The sequence below is a fragment of the Myotis nattereri genome (genome assembly GCF_964212035.1).
Source record: "Myotis nattereri genome assembly, chromosome: 2".
In the NCBI taxonomy this organism is placed as follows: domain Eukaryota; kingdom Metazoa; phylum Chordata; class Mammalia; order Chiroptera; family Vespertilionidae; genus Myotis; species Myotis nattereri.
In genome coordinates this window covers 176,721,716-176,749,045 of record NC_138076.1, presented here as the reverse complement: position 1 = coordinate 176,749,045, position 27,330 = coordinate 176,721,716, and the positions used below count along the sequence as shown (strand labels likewise).

At 39.1% G+C, this 27,330-nt stretch overlaps 1 protein-coding gene across 8 annotated transcripts in view; it reads left to right on the top strand.

The window, feature by feature from the left end:
- The window catches only part of BICD1 (BICD cargo adaptor 1), a 195,165-nt gene that overhangs the window by 101,518 nt on the left and 66,317 nt on the right, over window positions 1-27,330 (top strand). The window contains exon 3 of one of the 8 annotated variants that reach the window (XM_081083678.1): window positions 9,257-10,251. The exons of the other annotated variants lie outside the window; for them this stretch is intronic. Coding sequence (XP_080939804.1) covers window positions 9,257-9,319 — 63 coding nt within the window. The 3' untranslated portion in view covers window positions 9,320-10,251. Of the gene's footprint in view, window positions 1-9,256; window positions 10,252-27,330 lie in introns of those variants that run through there. 8 annotated transcript variants of the gene reach the window in all.

The following is a 27,330-nucleotide window of genomic DNA, read 5'->3' as shown; positions in this document are numbered from 1 at the left end:
GTGCCAAATGAAGAATTAAATCGGAAACCACATGGAAAGTCAAGCTAAAGTTAGAAACAGATCATTCATGTCTCAGGCGGACTGTAGAAATGGCATCTCTGGACCTGACACTGGTAAAATAAAAGTCTGTTTTTAAAGGAATCTTGCATAGTCTCTTTACTTTTTTTTTTTAAAGGATAACTAAGTTTTTATCAGTTACCTTTTATCTTTTATCATTTAAAAATTTAAAATAGTGAAAAGACAGCCAATTTTTTTAAATGTAGAATTGGTATGGTATATACTTAGTATATATATGTGGACTATATATAATATATATTTATTATATACATATAACACATATTACCATATATATGAATTTCTTTTTTCTTCTTTCCCTCCCTTCCTTCATCTCTTCCTCCCAGGCCTCCCTCCCTACCTTTTCTCATCCTGTGAATAGAGTCAAACACCAGTTTTCTACATCTTGGAATATAGGAATAAAGATCTGTGCACAATCCACTTCATACATATTGATTCTTGAACTAAAAATAGCTCGATTCAGTTTCAGGCTTTTTCTCCCACCGAAGCTCAGGTTTTGCTCCCTGTGCAGACTGGGTGGAAGGAATAGTAATGCACAGTCAGCATCTTAGCTGGAATGCTTAGTGGACAATTTTAATTTTTCTTTTCTTTTTTTTTTACTTCTTGACCTCTATTTCCAAAGAATATTCTGGTTGGCAGATCTAGCCTGATTAAGATTCTGTCCAGGCATTTAATTCTCCTAAGGGAATTTATGGCTTAATCTAACCATCAAGAATACCTCAATCTACTCAGAACCTAATTTCTTGAAGGTTATAGGAAATTTGTACTTGAACAAGACAGAAAGAGCAAATTAATGAGTGAGTTTAGTGATATAATGAATTCTGGTATATATTTTGGATTATACTTTTTAATGCTGAATCAACAACGATATTTTTTAAGTAAATATTATAAACCATTGATGCTAGCAGCTAGAGTGATAATAGACCCAAACTTTAACTTTCAATTTGACTTAAAGTACAATACCATGCATCCCAGGAGAAAGGCTATATACTGGCTGCCTCCTTAACTGCTTTTGGAAACAGACTTTGTCCAACACATTCCACCAAGTCACAGGCTAAAAACAGCTGTTATTCTTGGGAATATAGGACCTGGGCATCTTCCTCATCATCACTTGTTCAATAATAAAAATACTTAGATTTAGAAATAATAGTCTGATAGAGTTTTGGTTTCACCAAAACAATTTTTCAAAAAGCAGAATTGTAACTGTCTCTTCTGAGCCTATCACAGTGGACAAAACCTCACTGCCTGCATTACATTAAAGAAATCTAGGATATCAAAATGTGTTTCCTGATGGGCTTTGGCACACAATATAGTCCCAGAGTTATTTTTGTTTTTAAATATATTTTTATTAATTTTTAATATATATTTATTGAGGGAGAAAGAGATAGAAACATCAATGATGAGAGAGAATCATTGATTGGCTGCCTCCTGCACACCCCCTACTGGGGATCGAGCCCGCAACCTGGGCATGTGCCCTTGATCAGAATCGAACCTGGGACCCTTCAGTCTGCAGGCCGATGCTCTATCCAGGGCCAGAGTTGTTTTTAAACAACGAGGGAAGATTTGGCTACCTGTATAAAGAAGGGGCCAGCAACCATTTTCTGGATGGTAAAATATTCATTATATTAGGATGAAGGATATAAAAGAACCTGTCAGGATAACAACACCCCTCTCACTGCCAAGCGTTAATGATAATGAAACTGGGCCTTGAGAGTAATAAAAATCTTGCATCATTATTTGAATCAATCTTTCATTGACATTGCTTAGAGATGTTCCAAACCTTATTTTCCCCCTTATCATCTCCTTAAGGAGTTGTTGGGGTTTTTTTGGACATTTTTTCCCTAATTGCTGCAAAATTAAATATATTGAGGAATGAGAATTTGCATGGTAAGGCTGTATTAGTTTTCTGTGCCTGCTGGAACAATGTACTTCAAGTTTTGTGGCTTCAAGCAACACAGATGGATTCTCTTATTGTTCTGGAAGCCAGACGTCTGCAGATTACTGGGCTGAGGTCAAGGTGTTGGCAAGGCCGGACTCCCTCTTGGAGGCAGGCGTGGAGCCTCTGGTTCCTCTTCCAATTTCCACCTTTTTCCAGCTTCTAGAATGGCATTCTTCGCTTTCATGGGCTGCTGACCCTTCCTCCATCTTTGGAGCCAGCAGTGCGTCTTGTTTCAGTACCGCATTGCCTTTTTCTGTGTCAACTATTCTGCCTCCCTCTTATAAGGACACTGTGATTACACTTAGGCTCTACCAGGGTAATCTCTCCATCTCAAATCGCATCTGCAAAGTCTGTTGCCATATAAGGTAACGTCCACAGGTTCCAGGACTAAGACCTAGATATCTTTGGGGGGGCAGGGAGGGGGGCGGGGGAGAGGGATTATTCTCCCTACCACAGGAGTGATATCTCACCTTATTGGAAGTGCATGTTCTAGACCCGTGGTCGGCAAACTGTGGCTCTCGAGCCACATGCGGCTCTTTGGCCCCTTGAGTGTGGCTCTTCCTAAGCCTTAGGAGTACCCTAATTAAGTTAATAACAATGTACCTACCTATATAGTTTAAGTTTAAAAAATTTGGCTCTCAAAAGAAATTTCAATCGTTGTACTGTTGATATTTGGCTCTGTTGACTAATGAATTTGCCGACCACTGTTCTAGACTATGAAAGAAGGAAGGAAGGAAGGAAGGAAGGAAGGAAGGAAGGAAGGAAGGAAGGAAGGAAGGAAGGGAGGAAGGGAGGAAGGGAGGGAAAGAGTAAAAGATAATAAATATGTAACTTTGGCTAGTAATCAATTCTTTATTATATCTTAATTTATTTGGTGCACTTGCCATTAGAACAGAGAGAGAAGATATGTTTAAAATGGATAGGATTCGAAAGAGTAGAGCTGGCGATGCCCATCTTGTTGCCATGTACTCACCCATTCATTTATTTTGCATCATCTTTTTTGCTGAGGCCAGTCAGCAGAGAAGGGCAATGAGTCACTCCAAGGTCAGACAGTGTTATTACCTAATCATATTGTGATGGGCAAATCCACCATTAAGCTTCCGACTGAGAGAAATACTATTGAGTTGGCAAATGCTTTTGATGTGTACGTGCTGATAGTCATATGTAACCACAATTTTTCAGACTTTGGCAAAGAGAAATGGGAATTCTCTGTATTTTAATTTGCTGTAAAATTTATCCCTCAGGGATGACCATTCTGTTAAGTACCTAGTCTGTGCAAATGCTGAGCCAAATGCTGTTGGAAATATGTGTAAGGTAGTGTCTGCCTTTAGTAGGCAGTTCAGAGGGATAAAATGAATATATGATTAATCTAGTACTGGACGGCACTTCTTTCCACCTGGGCTATTCCTGTTAGGGTAGCGGCCTGAATTAATGCAGAAAATACCTGCTTGCCATCCTCTGCATGCACAGACTGGCTAGTATCCTCTGGGAAACATCCAGTGGACACCACTTGGCTCTCCAGCCTAAGAGAAGTATTATTAAAGACTGAATGCCAGCTTCCTCTTTGTGTGTGTGTGTGTGTGTGTGTGTATTTTTTTTATTATTATTGATTTAAGAGAGGAAGGGAGAGGGGTAGAGAGAGAGAGAAATGTCAATGATGAGAGAGTATCATTGATCGGGTGCCTCCTGCACGCCCCACACTGGGGATTAGGCCTGCAACTGGAGCCTGTGCCCTGACTGGGAATCAAACCTCCCAGGTTGATGCTCAACCACTGAGCCACACCAGCTGGGCAGCTTCCTCTTTGTTTATATAATACAGTGATGGCGAACCTATGACACACGTGTCAGAGGTGACACGTGAACTCATTTTTTTGGGTTGATTTTTCTTTGTTAAATGGCATTTAAATATAGAAAATAAATATCAAAAATATAAGTCTTTGTTTTACTATGGTTGCAAATATCAAACAATTTCTATATGTGACATGGCACCAGAGTTAAGTTAGGGTTTTTCAAAATGCTGACACGCCGAGCTCAAAAGGTTCGCCATCACTGATATAATGGATATCTTAGATGGCCTTGAAAGCGATCTATTAACAATCTGTGAGTTGTACTTCTATCTGAAATGAATTAACTGCTTTTGGAAACAGACTTTCCTCAACATATTCCACCAAATCATAGGCTAAAAACAGCTGTTATTCTTGGGAATATAAGACCTGGGCATCTTAATTTTTTTTTAACTGGATTGCCAGGAAATTTTATTGATGCCTAGCAATATAGCATTTCATGTTTGATAAAGCAGATGCACAAAAGAAAAATTGTATTAGGTAAAATCCCTTACAAAATAATTAACACTTTGCAAATAATTGAAGTTAGAAGATTTGGATTTTATTTTTAGAGCGAAGTGTATTTTGCAGTGTATTCTTCATATTTGCTACGGTTTAACAATGGTTATGCATATGTTAATTGAGTAAACTTTGCCAAGTGAATTATCTTCTCTGGACATCAATATTGTTATATATTAAGTGGGAATAATGGCAACACCTACCTCCTAGGCTGTCGTAAGGATTAAATAAATTCTTACATGTGATACACTTGGAACAGCACCAGGCATATAGTTAACACTGAGTCAGTATTAACGGTTGTATAATTTCATTGCTACTTGCATATATTTTTAAAATGTATTTAGAATTGTTTCTTCATTTTAATTTAAATTCTTTATTGTTTAAAGTATTACATGAGTCTCCTTTTCCCCCATTGACCTCTCCCTGGCTGCTCCCAGCCCCCAGCACATGCCCTCACCACCCCCTATGGTCTGTTTCCGTTAGTTATGCTCATATGCATGCATACAAGTCCTTTGGTTGATCTCTTACCCCCTCAAGAATATTATTTGAGCAGTAGAATTATTATATCACATGGTACAAGGCTTTTTTTCCAAGGTCATACATATAGCCACGTTGCTTTTCTCAAGTATTAAAGCAATTTATGCTCCCATTAGTAATAGCAAGGAATTGCAATTTCACTGAGCCCTGGCAAGCATTAATCTTCGTAGCATTCCAGGCTGCTGATATTGTACGTGAATCATGGCATTTCAGTATTAATTTATAAGGTCATGGAGGGGTAGGGATATGGTTTATCTTGTTCAATAGTATATGCTATAAAGAGCTTAGTATATAATAGACACTCAGAAAAAAAGGACAAATGGATAAATGAGAAATTTGCCACTTTCATTAATTTGAGGAATACTTTTTCATTAATAATATTAGTAATTTATTCATCAATTTAGGACATATTTCATCATGTTTGCACATTCATTTATTAGGGTTAGTATTTCTATTATTTGTGCATGCTACAGGAAATTACTGATTTTCCTAATCATTTGCCATGAGTATCTCATCCAGTTTGTATGCCTTTTGATTGTGTTTTACTTTTGACACAATCAAGTTTTGGCAATTGCTTTTAAATCTACTACTTTTTTCCTATGAGATTACTTTTAGTGGTTATAAGTATAGAATGTTTTTCCTTCCTTCCTTCTTCTAGTCATCCTTCTGAAAACTGCAATAATTTAATGCTAATTTCTATCAGTTTTACTGTTTAATTTTTTACTTTTAATGTTTTAGTCTTTGTAAGATTCAGTTTGGTATGTAGAACAATGTGGGACTTTATATTTTAAAATCTTCCCCTAAATGCCTAAATGTCCCAGCACCATTTCAACATGGTACCCCTCTTTTTTATAAAAATATTACATTTTCAGCACGGCCAGTATTTCTCAGTGGTTGAGCATGGACCTATGAACCAGGAGGTCATGGTTCGATTTTTGATCAGGGCACATGCCCGGGTTGTGGGCTTGATCCCCTGTAGGGGGTATGCAGGAGGCAGCCTATCAGTGATTCTTTCTCACCATTGATGTTTCTATCTCTCTCTCCCTCTCCCTTCCTCTCTGAAATAAATAAAAAAGAATAATTTTGAAAATGTTTAAAAAGAATATTACAAATTCATTTATTATTTTTTAAATGTATTGAAAACAGTTTACACATTTTGTAATACCTTAACCAATAAAGAAATTAAAGATTAAAAAAAAGAAAGGAAAATAAAATAAAAACAGTTTAATCAGGGTAATTGCAATCTCAAAATCAGGAGAATCAAAGTAATTACAATCTCAAAAATAAAAACAAATAAAAAACCACACCCAGAATATTTTTTAGAGTTGGAGAATAAAAGAAATGAAAAGAAAGAATTGTTAGGAAGACCATTTTTAATTCAAATGAAGAAAATAGAGATATGTAGTTCATTATTACTCTTTTCTACAATATATAGCTTTTATGATTTGACGTAGTCTTTAAAGAAATGATTTATAAGATTCTAGAATTAGCATAAGTCCATAGTTTAAGGGTGTATATTTCTGATGGCAATCTCAAAAATTTTACTTTGGATATCATAAAAACACAAGAATATAGTCAAATCCCCCCATCTCATTGGTCAGCAATAGGTTTTGATTAGCTTTCTGCATCCTAAATATTCAGTAGTCTTCGCATTTCTTACCAGGTCTCAGAAGGTAATTACATACATCGTTTTTGAATAAATGGATGACTTTGGTCTGAGTAATTTTCTTCACAATTACCCTTTAACTAAAATTGATTTCTTTCTTAATGACACTTATGTTCTTTTCCACAAGGGCACCTACATTATTCTGTGTTCACTGTCCCGTTTGTCCTGTTTCTGTCTATTTTGTCTTCTATTCAGTTCTGCTACTCTATCTGCCTGTTAGTTCTGGTTTTCTCTTTGTAATTATTGCCACGTAGCAGTGTGTTTAAAGTTTACTAGTTCTATCTTCCTCGTATTTGTTCTTCTGCCTCAATTATTTTGCTGGCCCTTCCATTCCATTTCTAATTCACATCTAAGTGGTCTGATTCAGTTTTTATTTTTTTAAAAATATATTTTATTGATTTTTTACAGAGAGGAAGGGAGAGGGATAGAGAGTTGGAAACATCCATGAGAGAGAACCATCGATCAGCTGCCTCCTGCACACCCCCTCCTGGGAATGTGCCCGCAACCCAGGTACATGCCCTTGACCGGAATCAAACCTGGGACTCTTCAGTCCTCAGGCCGACGCTCTAGCCACCGAGCCAAACTGGTCAGGGCTGATTCGGTTTTTAGATTACAGTATGCCTGTATTCTTGATCAATAGGACAGTTCAGAAGACAGGCTCAGGCTTCCTTTTGTTGTTGTTTGCTTCTTGTAGGAGTGGCTTTAGAAAATAATTAGTTCAGTTGCCTACAGGTAAGAAGAGTCCTTTTTGGTCAACAATTCCAAAATTAAAATCATTGCTTTCATATATATTCTTTAAGATGAATATGGAAACTAACGATATTCACAGCCGACATGGCCAACGTCAGCACTAAGTTTCTTTTGTATTTGAAGTAGAAAGCGAATAGTGCCCTACTCATAGAATTTTCCAGTCCAAGTTTTGTTCTGCCAATAGGTGTTCAGTATGACAGAGCTCTTCCTAAGGACCGTTTGACGCTGTGTTCCTCTTTGCCCTTCCCCCTCATGCAAATAAGATGACCCCTACATCAAATCAAATCATCAGAGCAGACTTTTCATCATTTTTAATAGAATGTCAGCCTTGCCACCTGCTTGCCTAGTACTCAGACCATCTGCATCTCTCTTCAATCTGCAGCCCAGAATATTCTTCAGAGGCTGTCATCAGAGAGGGCTACCTTCAGTTTCCTGCTTGTTAGTCTATTCCTGTCAAAACCCAGCTGACAGATATTCAAGGGCCATAACCCAAGTGACATGCAATCTGTCAACTCCTCCATTTTTTCTTAAGTTTTATTCTTCTCTTGACAAAGGTATTAGAAAGCTGTACACTCTTATCAGCAGTATAATGTGATATTTAAAAGTAGGGACTGAGGAAGTCAGATGAGAGTTGGGTTTAAATTCAGATCCCACCGCTTAGTCCCAGTAGAATCTTGTCTAAATCTCATAATTTTTCTAAATCTCAGTTTCTTCATCTGTACAGTGGGGATAAAAATAATAGTGAAGAAATGTGTTTATCCTGAATATCTAATGGTATTTTTAAAAATCAGATAACTAGAATTGTTTCCTTTTACACTTGTTTACTGGGAATCCGAGAGCTCTGCTTAAAGCTCAATTAGAGTGATTCCTGAACCTTTTGCCCACGTGAGCAGTCTGTTGTCTAAGATCAATTGATTTTCATAAAGCAAACGGTGAATTGAATTATATATTTTCAGTCTGATCTGCTGTGGGCAAATTTTTTTTGGAACAGTCCTGGCTGGTGTGGCTCAGTTGGTTGGGCGTCATCCTGGCACCAAAAGGTTGCTGGTTTGATTCCTGTCAGGGCACAAAGCCCAGGTTTTGGGCTTGATCTGCGGTGGGGGTGTGCAGGAGGCAACCGATCAATGTTTTGCTCTTGAAACAACTAAGAGAAACTCCCAGAAATAATTATGAGGATGAGGTTAGTTCATTAGCGATATTGCAGTAGCTGGTAGAGTCAAGAGCCAGGAATATGTTTTATGTCTGGGCTTAGAAAACAAAGTTATTTATCCTTGTCCGTGTGGGTGCTTTACCTGCAATGCCCTTTCATAGCAGTGCCGATGCAGCTCATTACCAAGAATGGTTGAACACTGCCCCCAAACTTTGACCTTTTTTTAATGTGTCTTTTTCTTCATCTTGTCTCCCTTTCTGCCTATTTTGTTCTTGATCTCTGTGTATGCATCTGAGCCTGAGAAGACGACAGTCATTAACTCCTTGGCTATTCTGCTATCTGTGTCTTTTATTTCCTCCTGCTTTTCCTATTTATTCTCCCATTTCCTTCTCCATCTCTGTCCCTGTTACTAGCAAGTTCCTCCCCACATCCTGGCCATTCACCCTCTTCAGCCTCCCACCATCCTTAACATTAGCAAAAACAACAAAAAATAAGAATAATTAAGATGGGTATAGTGCAGCGGTTCTCAACCTGTGGGGGTCGAACGACCCTTTCACAGGGGTCACCTAAGACCATCGGAAAACACATATATAATTACATATTGTTTTTGTGATTAATCACTATGCTTTAATTATGTTCATTTTGTAACAATGAAATTGGGGGTCACCACAACATGAGGAACTGTATTAAAGGGTCGCGGCATTAGGAAGGTTGAGAACCACTGGTATAGTGGCTTGAATAGTGGCGCCAAAATATATGTCACACAGCTCAACACTTGCTACCCCTTGTTTCCTCAGAGTGTGGCGTTATCTGGAATAAGGATCTTTGCAAATGTAATGAAGGTGAGGATCCTGAGATGACATCATCCTGGATAACAGCTGGCCTTAAATTCAATAGCAGGTGTCCTCATAAGAGACAGAAAAGAGGAAGACAGAGACACAGGGAAGAAGGCCATGTGAAGATGGAGGCAGAGATTGGAGCTCTGCTGCCATGAGACAAGGGGGTTTGGGGCCACCAGAAGCTGGAAAAGGTCAGGAAGGGTTCTCCATAGCGCTTCAGAAGGGGTGTGGCCCTGACAGCAGACTTCTGGCCTCTGTAACTGTGAGACTTCACGTCAGACTTCTGGCGTCTGTAACTGTGAGAATAAACTCGTTGTTTATGCCACCGGTTTATGGTAATTTGTGGCAGCCTTAGAAACTCAGTCCGTGGAAGACAATACAGCCCCACAGGAACATTTATTTCACAATTGCTGAGCATTTTTAAATAACAAAAACATATTAGAAAAGAATATGAAGTCATTTCTCAATTATTAATCATAAAAGAAAGCTTGCGAAATTATATCTAACACATTATAGAACCAGCTCTTAACTGGCAATAAAGTACTCCTGAAGTTAATTCATATTTAAATTGTTTGAAACTCAATGCATTTTTTTTTGCTGCAGGAGTCATATAGTATATTATGGATGTTTTCAGATATGAATCCATAATAATTTTGTTAGTCATATATAGGCTATAAATATCTTACAAAGTACTCATAATTTGGAACAGTACTTGCATACCAGGATTCAATAAATGTTACATATTACCAACTCCCCAACTAAATTATAAACTTTGAAACAGAGGCAACGTCCTATGCTTTTTATAATCTCAGAACCTACAGTATTTCTTGTATATTATATGCAATGAGTATTTGTTGAACTGATAAAAGGAACAAATGGCTGTTTTCAGTCTCTCCATAAACAATCAAATATGTATAGAATTGACAAAGTTATAATGTTACAGTAAAAAATTCATTCACAAAACAAAAAAAATTTTAAAATGATGAAAGAACTGTAGATATAATCAAGAGGAGAAAAGGAAATCACTACCAATGTGAAATTCTCCATATTTTAGCCCTGGAAGGCAGAGACCTTGTCCTGTATTTCTTTGTAGTTCCAGTGTCTTGCATAATGATTTCCATAGAATAGGCATGTGCAGCCTGGCCCACAGAAAGGGCTAATGGAAACCCTCATGCAGATTTCTGGAGGTCTTTTTCTATGTAGCTCTCTCTCTTTATGTAATTTTACCCCGACACTTCCAGCCCCCTCGCCTCACCTCAGCTGAGCCTCTGGGCTCTCTGGCTTCCCCTCCTGCACCTGCAGCCCATAAATTGCCTCCAGGTCAGCGGTTCTCAACCTGTGGGTCGCGACCCCTTTGGCGGTCGAACGACCCTTTCACAGGGGTCTCCTAAGACCATCCTGCCTATCAGATATTTACATGACGATTCATAACAGTAGCAACATTACAGTTATGAAGTAGCAACGAAAATAGTTTTAGGGTTGGGTCACAACATGAGGAACTGTATTTAAAGGGCCAGAAGGTCGAGAACCACTGCTCCAGGTAGAGAGTTGGGTTGTTCATAGTGCTCCCCTCATGTTTTTCCCGCCTAGAGATAAAGACCTACAGGGCTGTTGGTCAACCTTGGAGAACAGCTGTTTCGTATATTTTGTCCCATTTTCTAATTGTTTACCATGAAAGTTTAAGTCCTTTCTTTGTCACTTCATCATGACTAAAAGCAGTTCCCATGCAAGTGTGTTGGTTAAAAGAAAAAGAAAAAGAAAAAGAAAAGAAAGGTAACCGTAAACTAAGACTTTTCAGTTCACGCAGTTGGCTCTTTGATTGAGTGAGAGTTGCAGTGCCGTGACTCCGTGGTGATGAGGCTCTCCTGGCAAATTTCCAGTCTCGGCCAGCAGTTTACTTCCAGAACAGACTCTTTCATCTTCCCTTCCTGCTTGAGTGAATTAGGACGGAGGAAAAAAGGAGACATATGTAATACTTTCAACAATAAAGATTTTAAAAAAGAATGAACACTGGAATTCTAAAGTATAAAGAATGTTACCCGCACCAAAACACACACCTTGTACTAGCTTATTAGGAGGAGGGTGAATAAGTGTGTCATCTCTATTTATTTATGCATCCATTCTTATAGCCATAGTCTATTAGAATCGTCCATTGCTTTTCACAAACTGGTTTAAAGTTTTAATGATGATACATATAGATTTCCTCATGTAAGCATAGAGACCATTTCCGTTCCTGTTATTTCTGTGCAGTCAGTCATTTCCCCTCCAAGGTCATAGCCCCATAGTTCTATCATACGCATACAGTCCATTTTACAGTTTACTGATTGATTGGGTCTGTTGTAAGCAGGGGTGGTGGGGAGACGGGAATGAGAGTCATTTTATCACTAGAGGCCCAGCACGCGATTGAAATCGTGCGAGGAGGCACCCCTGACTCGCGGCGTCCCCTGGCCCCCCTGCCTGTGTCCGCTCCAGGGCCACCCAAGCGCTGGCTCGGGCAGGCCCCCCCCGTCTCTGTCTCCGCCTCTGCTCCAGGCCTCACCTGCGCTCGCAACCTCCTCCTGTCCGGTAGTGACCCGTTATGGTGTCCTGGCCTAATTTGCATATTACCTCTCTCTCTCTCTCTCTCTCTCTCTCTCTCTCTCTCTCTCTCCATATATATATATATATATATATATATATATATATATATATATATATATATTTCTTTGTTATGGGGTGGGGCCACAACATTAGTAGCAAAGAAACAAAATTTCCGGAGGACGAGGCCCAGAAATCAGGATTTTAAAAAGATTCCCAGGTGATTCTAATGTGCAGCCAAGGTTGAGAACCACTGCCCTAGACCAGGGGTCCTCAAACTACGGCCCAAGGGCCACATGCAAATACAAATATTGTATTTGTTCCCGTTTTGTTTTTTTTACTTCAAAATAAGATATGTGCAGTGTGCATAGGAATTTGTTCATAGTTTTTTTTTAAAACTATAGTCCGGCCCTCCAATGGTCTGAGGGACAGTGAACTGGCCCCCTGTTTAAGAAGTTTGAGGACCCCTGCCCTAGAGGATTGTCTTGTCTAACAAAGGTATTTCTGAGAAACACTGAAATTCTATTTTTTGAAAATTTCAAATTTTACTAAAATGTGGTAATTGTCAACTTTGTAACAGATGATTTTCTTTTCAGTATGGTGACTCTCTATTGTAATGGCAATCAGTCGACATTCTAAAAATTCACTTTCTCCTTAATGATGACCCGATTCTCAGAAGCTTTTATGTGAGCTGCCCTGACAGCAGTGGAAGCTCATCAGCCAAAAGATATTTTGGGACCCTCTATGGCCCCAAATTCAAGATAATGACAGCGAGAGACACCTTAGAATGGGCAAGAAGGTAATGAATAATACCTCAGTCATTTCTTGGAAGTTAGAGCCCTGCCCCAAGAACCCCGGCCCTGAGATTTGAATTCTGTTATGTTCAGACAGGAGTCCCCGAGCGCCTTCGTGGTTCCTTGGTGTCAGCACAGAGTAGCTGATGACAGAGGCTGGCGATGTCAGATGGCGACATCATTCTGTCTACCTGGTTGTTCAGTGTCTCTTCCTGGATAGATGTTCTCTGATAAGTGTTAAATTCACTTCAAAGATCTCCACACTACATGACCACTACCAAAAATTCATCCAGCCCTGGCTGGTGTGGCTCAATTGGTAATCAACTGGGAATCAAACTGGTGACCTTTTGGTCTATAGGACGACGCTGCCCAGGTTGTGGTTTGATCCCCAGTTGGTGTGCATATGGGAGGCAACTGATGGATCATTTTCTCTCACATCAATGTCTCTCTCTCTCTCTCTCTCTCTCTCTCTCTCTCTCTCTCTCTCTCTCTTTCTCTTTCTCTCTCTCTCCCCTTTTCCCTTTCTCTGTCTCCAAAATCAACAACAATACAGGGTATTTCAAGAAATGTATACACACTTTAATTATTATTAATCCCAATGGGTTAAATCTGAAAAGAAAAAAGCATCACTTGAACTACCCAAAAAACGTATGTGGATACATTTCAGGGGACGCCCTATATATGAAAAAAAACAAGAATTCATCCATATACCTCTCTCCAGACTTCCTCTGAATCCCTGTATATTTACCTAAGGTATATAATTTACCTATAATTTATATAAACAAACTGTATAATATATTTATTGATCAGGTCTTTTGTAAGCAAGGCATGTAAGTTCAGGAGAGCAGAGATCTTCATAGTTCATTGAAGTTGTTTACTGTACCCCCAGCTACTTGTAATAGTGTCTGGCACGTGATCACTCAATGAATAGTTGTTAAATGAATAAATATTAAATACAAAGCTTTGTCAGTATGTGTGAGAAACATAAGTTCTTAGTTAGAGAATTCCTATTAATTAGTTGACTATCTAATCTTATCTTTTCCCTTATTATAAATGATATTTGGATGAACAGAAGTATAGAATTTTAATGTAGTTAAATGTATCAATCTTTTCATTTATGGGAAGCCATTTTTTTGGTCTCTTATTTGAGAAATTCTCTGCTGCAAAATCTTAAATATATCCTATATAATAAAAGGCTAATATGCAAATCAACTGAATGGCGGAATGACAGGTCACTATGACACGCACTGACCACCATAGTGCAGATGCTCAATGCAGGAGCTGCCCCCTGGTGATCAGCGCGCTCCCACAGGGGGAGCACTGCTCAACCAGAAGCCGAGCTCAGGGCTGGTGAGCACAGTGGTGGTGGCGGGAGCCTCTTCTGCCTCCATGGCAGCACTAAGGATATCTAACTGTATCCTCCGAGAGCTCCCAGACTGCAAGAGGGCCTGAATTTCGTGCACCGGGCCTCTAGTTCTTGTATAATTTCTTCTAACCTGTCTTTGCCCCACTGATCTCCAATGACATCTCTGTTGTTTATTAAGTTTTAATGTTAACGTGAGTCTGTTTCTAGGCTCTCTATTTTGTTCCATTGTTTGCCTATCTTATTTATTTTTTTGTAATTTCTAGACAGTTGATGTCATTGAATAGCTAATAGAGCAACCTACTATGGGCATCTATTTTCTGGATGAACTTAAGCTGTTGTAAGTTGATTTTTCTTATTTGGACCAGTGGTTCTCAAACTTAGTGTGCACAAGAAGAGCTTGTTAAAACACAGATTGCTGGAGTTTTTCTGATTTCTTAGGTCTAGGGTGGGGCTTAAGAATTTTCATTTTTAAGAAGTTTTCATATGCTGTTGATGCTGCTGGCTATCAATATGTTCGCGACTTCCAGTAGCCATTATTTATTCCTTTTCCCCTAGAATTAATATCATTAGATTTAAATACTGTATATTAATATTAAACATCACATTAGAAAGGCAGATTTATTTAAAGGATAATCTTGGAAATAAGTTTATGAATACATAATATTTTGGACTTAACGTAAGAGTTGCTGTGATTTAAAAAAAAAATAATATAAATATGAATGCTGTCCTCCCAAATTTTAATAGTCAAAGTTGTTTATTTTTTTAATGTAAATTATTTTCTTAGACTATGAAAACTTAGAGCATGTTCTTCTTCAGACCTAAGTATTATATAGAAACTATAAGATGAGTAGTTTAACAGGCTATGCTCCATATAGTTTACTAGTCTAAACTTACAGTATTTTAATTTCAAATTTTTCAGAAAGAAAAAAATTATAGAAAAATATTTCACCAAAGATAGGTAAATAGTTAATGCATCATTTTATTATTTCTCACAGTTTTATAAATGAAAATTTAAATTCTCTGGGTTTATAACACTTTGAACTTCCCTTCTGATATCACCATAAATCTTATGACTGAGACACTGGTCAATATCTCATTCAGAATATATGCTAAAATTGTTCTCTTTGATTTTTAAAAAAATATATTTTATTGATTTTTTTACAGAGTGGAAGGGAGAGGGATAGAGAGCCAGAAACATTAATGAGAGAGAAACATCGATAGGCTGCCTCCTGCACACCCCCTACTGGGGATGTGCCTGCAGCCAAGGTTCATGTCCTTGACTGGAATTGAACCTGGGACCCTTTAGTCTGCAGGCCAACACTCTATTCACTGAGCCAAACCAGTTAGGGCTGTTCTCTTTGATTTTTTAAAAAAATACTGTTTAATTTTATGTTTGCTTAAAATTTACTTGTGTTAAGCCCCAGACATATGTTAATTTAACATTGTGATTAATCTAAAATATCATTACTTACATTTTCATATATAAATAGTAATAAGTAATATAATATGTCATGAATATCTGAATATAATTGATACTATATTTGTGTTATGGCTCATTCTTTTCAAAAAGCAGCTCTGGCTCACTGAAAAATTCATATTTCAAAAGTCCATTAATCTAATTGTTTCTGGAGAATGTGAACTTTACTGAAAGTGTATACAAGTTGGATACAGGGGAAATTAAATAAGTGAAGTGCCAACAAAGAATCAAAGAGATCTCACATCTACTTTAATTAAATGGTGGACAGGAACATATTGTATCTTACTATTTAATTCACTAAAATGTTAAATACTTTAAAGCAAAAAGGTGATTATCAGGAGTTTTAAAGCAAAACTCTGAAGGAGTTTTTAAAATATTAAAACTCCAATAGAATATTCTTATGAAATATTCCTCCACCTTCCCACTGAGAGTCCATTTGGCTAATAGAGATTCTTAATATATCTATTTTATAATATTTCTTTGGCCTTGGCCCACGGGCTAACTGCAGACATTTCTCAATTAGTCATTTTGTTGCCTGAGATACTAATTGAAATTCAGGGCAGGGGAAACTACATTACTGGCCTTTGTCTATCTGTGAAAGGCCTTCTTATTAGACTTCATTTGCTATAAAAGCTTCTTTTCTCTGCAGACTGAGAGGGACCCTGTGTGTGAAGTGTGGTCAGTGGGGTCTTCCAGAACAGCATAGACACCAGTTGCTCACCAGCCGGAAGCCTTCATGCCTCTCAACAGCGCAGCTCGGGCTGAGGAGCCCCAAGGGGCAGGTGCCAAAAGAAGACGCTCGCTCACTCGCGCTTTCTGAAGTTCTTTCCCAGGGCTGGGGGAAGGGAGCCCTCCTTTGAGCTCCTGTGTGGCACTCTGTGGCTCCAAGGAGGTAAAGCTTGTTCTCCTCCCCCAAACACTCCATTTTCTCCCTTCCTTTGAGCCAAATAAGACTGTACTCAGAGCTTAAGGCTGTCGCCCCTTCCCTCTCTGTACTCCCTGCCTCCTCCAGAGTTTGGAGGCCCAGAAAATGAGGAATTCATTTTGCAGAGAACTTTTCATTTTCTCCTTGTTTATTTTATTCTTTGCCTCTCAGTCTGTTTTCTTTGCCTTTCTGCCTCAGCACCTGAGTCAAGGAGTCTTCATGATACACAGTAGCTCAGACTTAGGGACCTGGGTGGCCTGAATCAAAACCTAGAGCTCTCTCTAGCCCGCCAGAGTGGCTCATTGTTGACCGTTGACCTATGAGCCAGGAGCCCTGGTTGCAGGCTCGATCCCCAGTGTGGAGGGTGCATGAGGCAGCAGATCGATGATTCTCTCTTATCATTGATGTTTCTCTCTCTCTCCCTCTCCCTTTCTCTCTGAAATCAATAAAAAAATATATTTAAAAAAACACACACCCAAAACCTAGAGCTCTCATTTCCTACTTCTGAGCCCTACCCCAATTCCCTTCATCTCTCTGGGCCTCAGTTTACTCACTATTGTAGTACAATATACAATACGAATTCTTTTTATTTAACTACTTATTCCATGTGTTTAATTGCCATGTATTAATATATGGCTGCATCATAACATTCTCTTGACAGTTTCAGCCTCTTATGTCTGATAAGTCATATGTCTGTGGTTAAAACAAGTTTTATTAAAACATTAAGTAATCAAGGTTTCCCACTTCCAAGGCACTGTAATTGCTTGAAAAAAAAATCACTTTGAGTGCTTGTAAAATAAGTAATGACAGTAAAGCAGTTGTTTTTGTATAAAAGAAAGAGAAAACCACAGACTTATAATCTACTTACCTTCGCCTGCCAAGAAGGAAAAAGGTTATTGAATATGTTTATATATGCAAGCACATATATGTATATCTTTCAAATATAAACTGAATTTCTGCTGAGAGTAGTATTCAGATATTTCTCTTCATCTTGCCTTATGGTACTTTCTTTGGTTCTAGAAGTCTATCTGCGAAGATACAGTTTGTAGAAAAATGTTCTATTGCAAATGTTTCTTACTGCTAGAGAGTGTGTAAAGAAAGTGCCTCAGAATATTCTCGTAGGAGGACACAGAGTTTCTTTTTTCTTTCTTTCTTTCTAATTCTCACCCAAGGATATTTTTTCCATTGATTTTTAGAGAGAGTAGAAGGGAGAGGGAGAGACAGAGAAACACTGATGTGAAAGAGACACGTTGATTGGTTGCCTTCCTCAGGCTCCCAACCAGGGCCGAAGCCTGCAACCAAGTTACATGCCCTTGACTGGAATCGAACCCAGGGCCCTTTAGTCCACAGGCCAACACTCTATCCATTGAGCCAAACAAGCTAGGGCAGAAGGCACAGAGCTTCTGGTGCAGTTTGAATCCCTGACACTGCTTCACTCCAGGCTGATGTGTATACCCTGCCTTCTGGTGACAGAGTAGTTCAGGCTTGTCTATGTTCCCAAGATGGGAGGGAGGGAGGGAGGCGATGCCTTCTGTGTAGTGTCTTCCTGGACAGCTGTGGGAATTCATGATGATTGCACTCCACTTTCCTGGTCACAATTTCTGGTTTTGTTTGTTTTTACTGAAGTTGCAACAATTAGACAGGTTCATATCATTGAAGGGACCCACAGGATACCGAAGGGTGTAGTCATATAAGGCTGAACAGAGGGAGAAAACTTCTCCCTTCTTCCCTTCTAGCTTCTTTGGCTTGTCTAATAATCAAATTAACAAAAGACAGGTTGACAGAGAGAAAACACATTTCATACACATGGGAGCCTCATAAAAATAGGAGACTCCCCAGAAGTCAGGTAATAGAGGCTTATGTCCCATCCTGAGCTAAGGGGCTTCAAAGGGGAGGAAGGCAATTCACAGGATGGTGAGAAGAACAAATGCTTGGTAAACAGTGTTGCCATGACCTGCGGGTAAGTCTTTCTGATATAGAAATTATCTCTGATAATAGCTCTCCTGCTGGCCCGTCCCCCTCCCTGAATTCTTCTAGACAGTTAAGCGGAGGTGAAGGACTCTTCCTGAGCGTGCTAGACCTCATTGTCTGCAGCTTGAAGTAACCCACACGCCAGAGGGGCACGTTCTGGGGAGGTGCATGCGGCTCCGTACATTACAAGTCACTAGTTAGATCGTTTCATCCTTGTCCTGGCCCAGGGTCCCTGGAGATGAGCCTAGAGCTACCTTTGACCACAAGTGAACTACAAGCTTACCCAGTAGTCTCTGTCCTTTGTTAATACTGTTTACCTTTGATAAACCGAGGCAGGTGGTGCAGTGGGAGAAAGAAAACAGGCGACAGAGAGAGGTCTCCGCTCTCCAGGCGCAGCTCCAGGGCCCTTTCCTAACCTCATGATATATGCTTTCTGTTCAGGTTGTGAACCACTAAGATACACACAAGATACCAGTTTTCAGGGAAGCCAGGATTCAAGGTTACAAAGTACATGTGTACCCGCTGCTCATATGGCTAAATTAGACAATATAATCTAAGAAGCCAAGAACCAATCATCAGCCTATACATTTCCTACAAATAATATAAACATACTAGTCGAGTGTGTGTCATGGAGTTTCAGCCTTTAAAAAGTATATTATAACCCTAGCTGGTTTGGCTCAATGGATAGAGCGTCGGCCTGCGGACTGAGGGGTCCCGGGTTCGATTCCGGCCAGGGGCACATGCCTGGGTTGCGGGCTCGATCCCCAGTGTGGGGGTGTGCAGGAGGCAGCCAAGCAATGATTCTCTCTCATCATTGATGTTTCTCTCTCCCACTCTCCTTTCCTCTCTGGAATATATTTTTTTAAAAAGTACATTATAAGTCACTAGTTAGATTGTTTCATCCTTGTCCTGGCCCAGGGTCAGTCACAGATGTCCAGGGGTCCCTGGAGATGAGCCTAGAGCTAACTTTGACCACAAGTGAACCGCAAGCTTACCCAGCAGTCCCTGTCCTTTGTTAATACTGTTTACCTCTCACTTGGACCTTATAGCTTCCAAATTTCACTATCTAGGTCTTGCCCTGTGTCTCATTTTATCACTCCTATCACATCAAAATTCCTTTCTTTAGGTGATTCCAAAGTTCAGTTTCCACTTATTTCAAGGCAAAAGGAAAAACTGATACCAGGAAGACCCTGGTCAGGGGAGTTCTTTTGGAAACTGTAATGAAGATGCAAGCAGTAGAAAATTGATCACCTTTAATAATTACTTAAAAGACACATCTTTGAATTTCTTAGACTTGTAATACAATTGTTGAAATTGGAATGCCAGTTAATTTAAGACAGCTCACTACTTCAAATTTTCTAACATATTGTAATAAGCACATATTAACCCTGTTCATTTTCATGTGGGAATAAGTTGGCATTATAAAGGTTAAAAATAAGATATAAAGGAACTCTGGAAGTATATAAAAGATGCTAAGAACAATGGGTAGTGGGGTGCGGAAAGTAGGCTGATGTGAGAAGAGATAGGAGTGAGATTTTACTCATTGTATATGTTTTTATAATTTCAAGAGAGGTATCTCTTCATCTTAAGTTGTTCTTGAGGTGAGTTAGAATCATATGTACACTAGTGACCCGATACATGAAATTTGTACACATTAAAAGGGAATTAATTAGAGGAAATATTTTAATACTGCTATTTGCCCTTTCTCTATAATAGAAGTGTCAGAGATGAAAGAAAATTAGTAAAATGTATATGAAAATCTTCCTCCTGTCAGAGTCTGGAATGTGCCACAGGAACCAGAGTCAAGTCCCTGCCCACGCACGTGCTCCTCGAAATCACGTGAGACCCAGACCTGGCCGGCCCCACCTGGGGGGCGCAGCCTCAGGTCCCCCGGCCCGGGGCAGAGTGCATGGCCTGAGGTCCCCTGTCAAGCCCCACCAGAAAGGGGGTGCAGCCTCAGGTCCCTGCTGATTGCTCGTTAAGGCTCGTTACAAGAACTCGGCCTCCGCTGTGGGCGCAGCCATCTTGTGTTATGGAATCCCTGCCTCTGCTGTGGGCACAGCCATCTTGACCATTACAGCGTGATGGTCAATTTGTATATTCCCTCTTTATTAGATGGGATGTTGAATGGCACTTTCAAAGAACCTTCAAATGGTTACTGATAAAGAACATTCTGAGAGATCTCCAACTCAGACCCACAAAAGCCTTCAACTGACTTTTTTAAAACTACTTATTAATAAAGATGCTTGATAGCTCATTACAATTTATAACATGCTTTTAGAAATACTTTCTCACTTATTTCTGACAACTCTGGAGTTGAAAAGCTGTTTTTCTGCTTTTAGAGGTAAGAAAACGGAAAGTCCCAGGAATTATTCTGGTGGAAGCCAGTGTTTGAATCCAGAACTGTGTTTACCCTACCACCCACCTCTTTACAAAACAGTTGCCTTTTTGAAGCTATTGTTTTTTATATTATTCCATATAGTGAAGACTTCATTTGAGTAACTATATTCACTATTATTTTAAGCTTTCTCCTCTATTACTAATGTTTGGGCTAAACTTTATTTATTGGATAATACAGATGTTTTATAGCAACCAAAATAAACAGCTAGGTCAGACTTGCCAGATAGCCTATAAAAACTTCTACAATACACACTGTACACATGTACCTAAAGTACAAACAAAATAGTGTCTCTAATAACCCTCAGTCTCTTGAGGGGTTAACTTGTACATTCCAAAGCAAGTTATAAATGACATTAATCCCTCCTTTCTGTTCAGTCTTTTCATCCTCATGGTACTCATCTTGCATTTTGTGATCTTCAATCCCCTCTCCTTTTTCATTGCTCTACATATTTTCTTTCAATGTTTGCTTCCATTTTTAAATAGTCACTTAATGCATACCATTACTTCTATTTTTGTTCAGTTCTTTTCCTTTTATGATGTCTCCTCTCAATAAAAATCTATATATAGTGTGTTCCCACAGTGATAGGAACTAAAATTACTTATCATGATGAAGGATTTTTGAGACTGTTGATGCTATTTGTCTCTTGGGTTAGATCATTCTTTAAAGCAGGGTCGCAGTAAAGTCTGTGAAGCTGAGGTGAAAGGAGGATTGGCTAGAGGTCAAATTATTTCTATAGTATTTGTGAATATTACATGATTTTTGCACAATGTAGATTTTAAATCTATTTAGTGTGTTACCTAAATTTCCCTTTTCCATTTAATAGATTATTATAGTAATTGTGTAATCGGGACAGCATGTATGTTCATAGTTATAATGAGATACTATCAGAAAACTGTCATACCAGCACTCGTTATGGTGTTTTGCATCTTTAAAGTAATAAATGGGACATTTAAAAAAGAAAAATCAGGAAAATCTAAGAAAGATCAAGCACGAAGCAACTAGGTTGGGAAATGATCTTGGTTTCCTGACTTTAAGGTCAATTATATAGAAAACAGAAAAATTCCAGCATTTTACTAGTACATATACAAAAGCTTAAATCAGTGTATTCATGCTACCACACCAACTCACAAAGCCACATTTTTATTGATAAAAATAACTTGCAGCCCATTGAGTGAAATTTAAATGACTGTGCTTGTGAAACATAATATCGCGATTACTGGATCTGATGTGTGCTGGATCAATGCCAGCACAATGCAGTACTTCGCTGATAATAGTGTGAAACATGTTTCTTGCTGCAGTAAATCTGTCTATAGACTTCAGAAAACAAAGGTATTTTGTCAGCAGTAACCAAACTGTAAAATCTTACAGTCTCAAAAGACCACATATTCTATGATTCCAATTATATGAAATGTCCAGCATAGGCAAGTAGAAAGTAGATTAGTGGTTGAAGCAATGAGGGCGTGGGGAGGAGGGACAATAGCTAAAAGATACAAAAATTTTTTTTTCAAGATGATAAATATGTTCAGAAATTAATTATGCTGATGGTCACAACTCTGACTATATTAAAAACCATTGAAATGTACACTTATACGGGTGAATTATAGGTATGTGAATTATATCTTAATAAAGTTGGTACCAAAAACATCTCACACAAAAAGCTTTCCTATGAAACACAGGTTCCACCCAACTAAGATGCAATGCAAATGTTTGTTAAACTCTTATTTTTAAAACTTAGAATAATATCTGGGTTTTATTTGTTGTTGTTGTTTTAGTAAAAGAAGGAAAAGCTACATATCAGGGTATAAGAAAATCAGTCATGTATTATTTATTTTGTGCCATTTACAGCAAATGTGTACGTACAATAAAAGGGCAGATTTTATGTGGCTGTCAAGATTTTGCTAATGATAAATGTTTGCAATGAGGCATTGAAATGTGAACTGCCTGTGAAATGGACTGGTCCCTGACTTCTAATGGGGGCAGTCCCATGGGAGAGATGCCTGTATTGCTTCAGATTCAGTCCAGGATAGTTAACCCTTCGTGGTGCCACGTTTTTCAGAGCAAGATTTGCATATACCTCACAGTAAGAGTTACAGAGTCTTGGTTTCATTATAGCTTTGTTACTCTTGGATATTCACTCGCTCCACTCCTCTGCTTTAATGTTATGCCCTTATTTAAGTCTGATGGTCCATTCAGCCCTGGGCGGTGGGAAGGGATCTGGAGTTGGGCTGTAAGGAGCACGGTGGTTTACCTCACCATCTGTACAGATACTGTCGTTTTCTATTGTCTCAGAGTAACATTTTCCGATGCTTTGGTCTGTGGGTTGTTCAAAAGGCTCCTTTAAAAAGGCAGAGGTGCTGTGGTTAAATAACCTGGGCACACGCTGCATACCATGTCTTCCTCTGACAGCCTCAGTGCATGCTAGCATATGAAGGGCTCTGAGAACAACAAAGGCATATGTAACTGTATTTAACCTAATATTTTCCAAATTTATGCTTTGCTTTTTTAATCCTCACCCGAGGATATATTTTACTGATTTTAGAGAGAGGGGGAGGGGAAGAGAGAGAGAGAGAGATAGAAATAGAGATAGAGATAGAAAGAGAGAGAGAGAGAGAGAGAGAGAGGAGAGAGAGAGAGAGAGAGAGAAACATCACGTATGTGCCCGGACCTAGGTATGTGCCCTGACCAGGAATTGAACCAGCAACCTTTCAGTTCACGGGATGACACCCAACCAACTGAGCCACCTGGCCAGAGCCCAAACTGATGTTTGAGTGACTCCTAGTTACCCTGCACAGAACTACACAACTTCAGAACTCTGTGGAAAATGCTCTCCCGAAGTCATAATTCTCTCCTCCTCTATTACTTTTCCCCAGCCATCACAAATCTCTTTATTTTTCTTGCTGGGCATGTTTGTTTTCAGCCACACTTCACACTTGCCCTGTCTGTTTTTCTAGTGATTGCCCAGTTATTACGTCTGGGTGGCATCTGCAAATGCTGAGTTTATGGTGCTCTGGATATCTGTGTTCTTCATTGGTGGCTCTTGAGTCCTAAAGAACCGGAAGCCCACAGCACTGCCTGATGGAGCAGGAGGTGGTGCCTTGTTGTGATCGATCCCTTTGTGTCAAACAATCCAGCAGAGAAGTCCTGGGAGGGAGGGCAGGAGAATTATTGTCGACTCCTCTCTTCCACAAGAGAAGTGTTAATTTTTGGCCAAATGAAGGAAAATAACTGTTATGGTCTTGAACTGCCTGAATTCCCTGGCAGTGGCACCTTTCTGGGAAGGAAGTGAGAAAGCCGGTTCCCCATTCCCTGTCCTTTCCTCTCTCCAGCTTTCTCCGCTTGGACCAGAGCAGCTGTCTTCCTGTATCCCAGTGGTTCTCAACCTTCCTAATGCCGCGACCCTTTAATACAGTTCCTCATGTTGTGGTGACCCCCAACCATAAAATTATTTTCGTTGCTACTTCATAACTGTAATTTTGCTACTGTTATGAATCGTAATGTAAATATCTGATATGCAGGATGTATTTTCATTGTTACAAATTGAACATAATTAAAGCATAGTGATTAATCACAAAAACAATATGTAATTATATATGTGTTTTCCGATGGTCTTAGGCGACCCCTGTGAAAGGGTTGTTCGACACCCAAAGGGGTCGCGACCCACAGGTTGAGAACCTCTGCTTTATCCACTCAGATCCAGAAATTCCTGGTTTGACTATCCAAATTAATATTATCATTATTTATAGGGACATCACTTCCTCGGACACTTTCTTTTTTTCTTACAACTCTATTCAGGCACTTTGATCCTTATTTAGGTCATTGGGGTTTTTTACTGTACTCTTTTTATTTGTTTGCTTGTTTATTTGTTTATTATCACATCAACCAATGACCAAGTCCTGTTCAATCTAACTGAGATGTTCCTCCACATTCCTCATCATCTTTTGCTTTGGGCTGTTCCAGCGTCAACTTCACTTATTCTCTGTGGCTCTTTCTTCTTAGACTCCTCCCCTATCCCCCAAGAGTCACTTGCCAAAATGTAGGTCTGATCACATGGCTGCTTCACTTAAAAGACTTCCCTGGTTCCCCAAATTGCTTTGTTTAACATAGAATTTCCTGCAAAATCTGTCTCAAGTTCTTTGCTCTAACCACACGAGACTGCGTATTTCCCAAGCCACAGCCAAATTAAGACCTTTGAAGGTTCCAAGCACTGAAAATATTTTGGCCCCTCCCACTGTCTCACAGGTTAACAACACTAATCGGTAATTTAACATTTCATTGTAGGAAATCACACCACACTTAGGCATAAGCTGAAAGTAATGAGCACTTTTCTAGATTTTTCTGAATTTCTCTCTTTCCTCTCTAGCAGTGCTCCAGCTTCGCTGGTGCCCCCAGGAAATGTTCAGTCCGACTGTTGGATTGTGTAGCACTGCCCTCCCCACAAATCTGACTCCGCTTTTGTGCAAAAGTTGACCTCGGGCTGGAAAGTCTATCCTCCTCTTCATCCATTTAGTGAACTGCTTGCCCTTCAAGGTTTGGCTCAAATGTAACTTCCTCTATAAAGCTTTCCCTGCCGCCCCCGCGAGTATTGATCACTCAGCCTTTTGGTGGGAACCTTTTTGCAGCGGCACTTGTTCAGTTACAATAAATTATGTGTGTCTCGCGTCCCTGCTCAGATCCCCATGTATTATCATTAAGTCCTCACAATGACCATATCATATTAAGGATTGGGATCCCCATTTTTTACGGATGAGTAAACTGGAACGTCTGTCACTTATCTCACACAAGCTATTAAGGTCTCCTGTGACAATGAATATAATTAATTTATAAAAGACGAAGAGCCATATAACTGGAAGGCATTGTTATTTTTGATACATTACTCTGGTGTGTGGAAGTAAGTGTTCACGTTGATATTTTCTTCTTGACAATAGTGGAGGGAATTTATGATTCCCACATAAGGAAATCCTTTTACTGTTAATTAAAATAAAATGTTAAGAATGCTGCTATGCTCAGGTGCCATGAAAATAATGAGGATACTCTATCTCACACATTTCAGGTTAATCCCCTCACCCCTGAGGAATAGCTGAGACTCGGGTCTCTGGAGGTGAAAGGCAAAGGCTAAAGCTGTCCCTGATTGTGCCATTTTCTCCCCTTTCTCTCATGCTTTATTTTTCTCACTCTCATTATTCTTCATGGAATTGTTTTAGTAGAGTTCAGCACCATTGTATCCCAGTAAGAAAAAAATTGTGGAGGATAAGTATCATGAGTGGAGCACAAAACAACAGTAGCGATCTTTTAAGTTTATTATGGAAGCAAAGAATATTGCCCATAGAATTTAATCTTTGGCAATGAAAACAAGGATTTCCAGCAGAATAAATAAGACTAGTTTTCTTTCTCTCTGGGTCTTACGTGTGTTTTATTGCTAGCGAGCCTTTCGATTTAACCAGTTTCTCAGCCAAGCTTTTCCTTAATTAGCATCAGGAGTTTCATTAGCTAGTTTATGAGTTATTGGTTAGAGATCCTCATTAGCTTTGCTGTGGTCTTAAACTTATCTTGACATTTACTATCTTACTATATAAAATTTTATGGTTAATTCTCAGTATATGCAAACTAGGCCTCTGGTCATCACATTTTTTACAGAGTACACACATTTTACAGAATCTCTTGTATCTTAACATTTTCTTTACAAATTTTATATAAATTACTGGCATCCAATTTATCAGGCTTCCTCATGTTGTTATACACATAAATAAGGCAAACTATTTATATATCACTCAGTTATAGTAGATCTTTTGAGAAGTAGAAAAAATATCAAGGATTCATGTTTCTGCAAAATAAAATAATTTAATGAAATTTTATAATTTGGCTTTATTGCCAAACTTTATCATTTTTTTAATAATTTTTTTAATTAAGTCTTTATTGTTCAGATTATTACATTTGTTCCTCTTCCCCCCCCCCCCATAACTCCCCTCCTCCCAGTTCCCACCCCACCCTCCGCTCTCACTCCCCACCCACTGTCCTCATCCATAGGTGCACGATTATTGTCCAGTCTCTTCCCGCATCCCCCACACCCCTTTCCCCCCAAGAATAGTCAGTCTATTCCCTTTCTATGTCCCTGATTCTATTATAATCACCAGTTCATTCTGTTCATCGGATTATTTATTCACTTGATTCTTAGATTCACTTGTTGATAGATGCATATTTGTTGTTCATAATTTGTATCTTTACCTTTTTCTTCCTCTTCCTCTTCTTAAAGGATACCTTTCAGCATTTCATATAATACTGGCTTGGTGGTGATGAACTCCTTTAGCTTTTCCTTATCTGTGAAGCTCTTTATCTGACCTTCAATTCTGAATGATAGCTTTGCTGGATAAAGTACTCTTGGTTGTAGGTTCTTGGCATTCATCACTTTAATATTTCTTGCCACTCCCTTCTGGCCTGCAAAGTTTCTGTTGAGAAATCAGCTGACATTCGTATGGGTATTCCCTTGTAGGTAACTGAGTTTCTTTCTCTTGCTGCTTTTAAGA